General features: G+C 30.0%; 1 protein-coding gene across 2 annotated transcripts in view; it reads left to right on the forward strand.

Annotated features, from left to right (window-relative positions):
• The window catches only part of LOC107616015 (peroxidase 65-like), a 9,189-nt gene continuing 4,651 nt past the window's right edge, over window positions 393–4,930 (forward strand). Inside the window, exons 1-2 of one of the 2 annotated variants that reach the window (XM_021110321.1) lie at window positions 393–1,162; window positions 1,722–2,188. In XM_021110321.1, the coding sequence (XP_020965980.1) occupies window positions 651–1,162; window positions 1,722–2,145 (936 nt within the window). In that variant the 5' untranslated portion in view covers window positions 393–650 and the 3' untranslated portion in view covers window positions 2,146–2,188. Of the gene's footprint in view, window positions 1,163–1,721; window positions 2,297–4,930 lie in introns of those variants that run through there. The other variant, XM_016318021.2, reaches the window with a different exon arrangement.

A 4,930-nucleotide genomic window follows, 5' to 3' on the forward strand; every position in this document is an offset into this window, starting at 1 on the left:
GTACTTGGCTTTCTATCCTCACAGGGATTAACCATTTTACAAATAAAAACCATGGATTGATGAATATTCACAAATCAGAACCAAAATATCAAAACTAATTAATTATACTTAAATAATCATTAAAAAAACTATTAGGATAAATATATCCATCCACGCGAGAATATAGTGGACTGTTAAAAAACAATCTAGCATGACTCATTCTTTACCATTTCAAAAGGGTTCTGATATCTCTCTGTTTAAATTCTTGTTTGTTCCCTCATAAAAAAAATAGTGCAATAACCAAACTAGAATATAATTATCTAAACAAAATAAACCAAACAACCAACACATGCAAAAATAGCAATTTAAAAATTTAAATCCTCAAACCCCTCCCTTCCATTCACATGTTCCAGCACCTCAACCACCATTTCTTCTCCCTTCTTATTCCCTTATTCTTATTCCAAACTTGGCAAAATCTTCCATACCCTATTTTCCTCCTGGTCCTTTTCCCTCTCCCCAAACGGGGCTTGCGCATTTCTTTTCCCATTTTCTTTTTCTAAAAACTCAAAACCCCCCAAAAAAGAGAGAGGAGAACCAAGAAGAGAGTAGTGTCCTTGAGAAAATTAAACTCCTTCTCTTTGAAGAAGGATTGTAGATTTTCACCACCAATAATGGCTTTCGCCGTTCTTTTCCTTCTCTTCCTTTCCGTCCCTTTCTCCTCAGCAAAACTCAACCCCGACTACTACAACGCCACGTGTCCCGACTTCGCCAAAATTGTGAGGGATCAAGTCTTCACGAAGCAGAGCGTGGTCCCGGCCACCGCGGCCGGCGTGCTCCGCCTCTTCTTCCACGACTGCATCACAGACGGCTGTGATGCCTCGATCTTTATATCGTCAAATGCATACACCCCCCATGCAGAGCGTGATGCTGACCTGAACCTGTCCCTCTCCGGCGATGCCTTCGACCTCGTCATCAAGATCAAGAATTTGTTGGAGCTGACATGCCCCGGCGTAGTGTCTTGCTCGGATATCATTGCACAGGCCACCCGAGACCTCATCAAGATGGTCGGCGGCCCTTATTTTCCGGTCCGGTTAGGGCGGAAAGATAGCCTCAACTCAGACGCATCTAAAGTTCCTGCTAGCCTTCCAACCCCAACCATGACCATGGATGATATAATTAACAAGTAAGAGGCAGATATATATTAGTTTTATTTACAACATTTAGACAAGTAATGAATTTGCAACCTATAAACTTTTATAAAAGATTATGATGTTTAAAAGTTGTCAAATTATCACATAATCATATATTTTAGAGTCAAATATTTTTTAACGAATCACACTAAATATTTTATGTTATAACCATTAAAATTACACTCAATTTGGTATTTTCTCCTCACATTCCAAACATTATTTCCGGTTATTGATCTAAAAAATTTTGATAACAAGTATACTATATATAAATGTCAGAACAAACACAACTATATAAAAATGCAACAAAATATATCTAAATTCATTCTCTTCTAAATCGTTTTTCAAATTTTAATAAAAAAACAAATATGCATACACAAATATATAGTAATTAATATACTAGATAATTTTTTGTATTTACAAATCTTTGAATAACCTTATATATACATGGAAGTCATTCATTCCCAACGTATTTCATATTAATTAATAAATATACGATCTTGACAATGTTTTCGTAAAGAAAAAAAGAATGATTGTGTTTATATATAACAACAGGTTTGCTGCAAGGAAGTTCACAGTAAGGGAAATGGTGGCATTGACCGGAGCACACACCATTGGGTTCACACACTGCAAGGAATTCGCCAACAGAATCTTCAACTTCAGCCCAACCTCCCAAGTAGACCCAACCCTCCACCCTAAGTTCGCGGAGGGTCTAAGACACGTGTGCTGGAACTACACAAAGGACCCATCAATGTCTGCATTCAACGATCCAAGATCACCAAGCAAGTTTGACAACGCCTACTTCGGCAACGTTCTCAAGGGTCTAGGCTTGTTGAGAAGCGACTACCTTCTTGGTGCCGACCCAAGAACAAGGCCCATTGTGGAGGAGTATGCTAAGAATGAACAAGCCTTCTTCAGAGACTCCACAATTGTTGTAAATTCCATTTTGTTTCTGGACATTCAATACACTCGTATTTAACTATGAGTCTACTGAATGTACGAAACAAAAGTCGAAAATATAAAAAATTTGATTAGTAGGATGTAAAACGAGATATGACAATACATTGTTCTAGTCAAAAGAAGAATTTGAATGACCTATATATATGTTTAAGATCTAATTATGTGATTAATGTCCGTTTTATGTTTTTTTTTTATTGCAGTTTTATATTCAAATACCCGTCTAATATTATATTTGTGCTTTGGTGTTGCTGTTGATGATTTTCCCAAATGCATAAACTATACTAGGTAAATGCCCGCGCGATGCGCGGGTTGTTGTTACAAATATATAACATTTAACTGCAAGTATATTGGTATAAAGACATATTTTTATTATTCATAATTGTAAAAAATCTAATAAATAAAAAATATAATTCTAATTTCAATTCAACAAATTATTTTGAAAAACTCTTATGTAATGTATCTTTTAAAAAACGAATTTTATATAATATTTTGCAGTGTCAATTTTTAAAAAACAGCAAATTGTGGTAACCAATTTATATTTAAACTAACCTAATGTTACGAAAAACAATGGATATAAATTTATTTGTAAAAATCACAAAAATAATAATACCTTTTTCCTTATATAAAATTATAAGAATTAATGTAAAAAACATAAATATATTTTTGGCTTCTGTTTTATTAGTGCTTTATATATATTTAGTTAAAATCTATCAATCATGTAAATTTTTTATTAAGTATACAAACATAAATGTCATTAAAAAAATTTTAAATTTATCTATACTATAATGTCATCCACGAAATTTTTAAAATTCTAAAAATTGGTTTATAATTAAATTTAAAACATTAAATAAAAGACCAAAAATTAAGTTAAACATGTCGCACTATTTATATAATTACATAAATCACTTATTAGTCGGATCTTGTATTAAATTTTGATGTACACGTAAAGTATAAAATTAGATCATATCAATTCTTTACTAACACATGAACAACTTTTTATAAATTATAATCGTAAGTAAACAACTGTTTGTAGTTTTATGTATATGAATATTTGATATTAGGTCATGAAAATTTCGATTTTATTCTACTCTAAATATTAAAATAAAGGTAAATGTTACCCAACTCCCTCTAAAATAACATGTAAGTTACGTGTCACATTGTAATTGGTCCTTACTTAACCATAGTTAGGTTATTTTATAATTTATTATTTGAGATTAGAAATAATATAATTTCTTAAAATATCAAAACTTCATTCCCGTTAATTGAAGCACATTTCCACTCCTCCATTCTTTCTTCATCACTTCATCACCTAAATTCGGTCCTTCCAAGCACCGTCGCGTTCGTGACAAGAAGCGCCGACGCTGTCGCCATCTACTGCCCTCCCACGCAATCTCTCTTTGTTTAGTGCATTATCCCTTAGTCAAGTCGTTGAATTCTGTTGTCCGTACTTCACCATCTTTCCCAGTATAGCCAGCGCCTCTTTTTGTCATGGATCATCTATAAAAAATACTTGTAAGAAAGTTAGATTTTATCATTTTAAACTTGTGTTATTAATTTTAACAATTTATTATTTTTTAAAATAATTTATGTACGATAAAAAATATGTTTTTCCTAATTTTAATTATACTTTTAAGTACTCTAAATAGAGTTATTATATTATATTTTACATATGAATATATGTTCTATTGTGTAATTAAATAAAGATTTATTTAAACTTGTGTTATTAATTTTAACAATTTATTTTTTTAAAATAATTTATGTACGATAAAAAATATGTTTTTCCTAATTTTAATTATACTTTTAAGTACTCTAAATAGAGTTATTATATTATATTATATTATATTTTACATTCATATGTTTTATCGTGTAATTAAATAAAAATTTGTTTTAGTAAAAAAATTTAATAACCAAACTAAACATTATTTATGTTAGTAAAGAGTGATCCACGGTAGAAGGAGGGATCAAGTGAGAGGATAGGAGATAACCACCACGTCGGCGTTGGTTATATTAAATAGGACGGCTATATTAAATAGGACGGCAAAGTTACTGATGACGGGAATTCAACCACGTTGTTAAGGGATAAAGAAAGGGAAATTGCGTGAGAGTACTCCCATTTTCTAACTTTATTTAAAATGATAATAAATTATAAAATAACCCAACTATGGTTAAGTAAGGACCAATTATAATGTGACACATTACATGTTATTTTAGAGGAGGTTGGATAGCATTCACCCAAAATAAAACATCAAACAGTAAAAAATGAGTGTAACATAAAAATAATTTATCATATGTATGACCATTTTAAATTTTTACGGTATTTTTTAAGAGAATTAAGTTAAAAGTAGTAAATTAAATAAGTTTAGAAACAAAGATACTATAGTCCTCTCATTGGTTTCAACGAAATCCTAAAAAATATAAACATAATGCTAGATTGCATTAATTAAGTCATTACCATAAACTAACTAACAATAACAATTTAAAATAAAAAACTATTAAACAAACTAAAAATTTATATTTGAAGTGATTTTGTTTATCTAATCTAACTAATATAAAAGGAAAAACGTGAAAATTTTATATAATTTAGTAATGAAAGAAATACAATAGAAGTATTATTACTTTGAAAATACTCTTTGTATATTTAAGCATAATTGAAAATAAAAATTTACTCTATCGAATATTTTACTTCATATATTATCTAGAACTTTAAATTATGACAATTTTATATTACCTCTTTGTTGTGTGCTTTTATAATTTAATATTTTAAAGATTTTTTTTATAGCAATTTTAATTTCAACAAAATATGA

The sequence above is a fragment of the Arachis ipaensis genome, chromosome B09, assembly GCF_000816755.2.
Source record: "Arachis ipaensis cultivar K30076 chromosome B09, Araip1.1, whole genome shotgun sequence".
Lineage (NCBI taxonomy): Eukaryota > Viridiplantae > Streptophyta > Magnoliopsida > Fabales > Fabaceae > Arachis > Arachis ipaensis.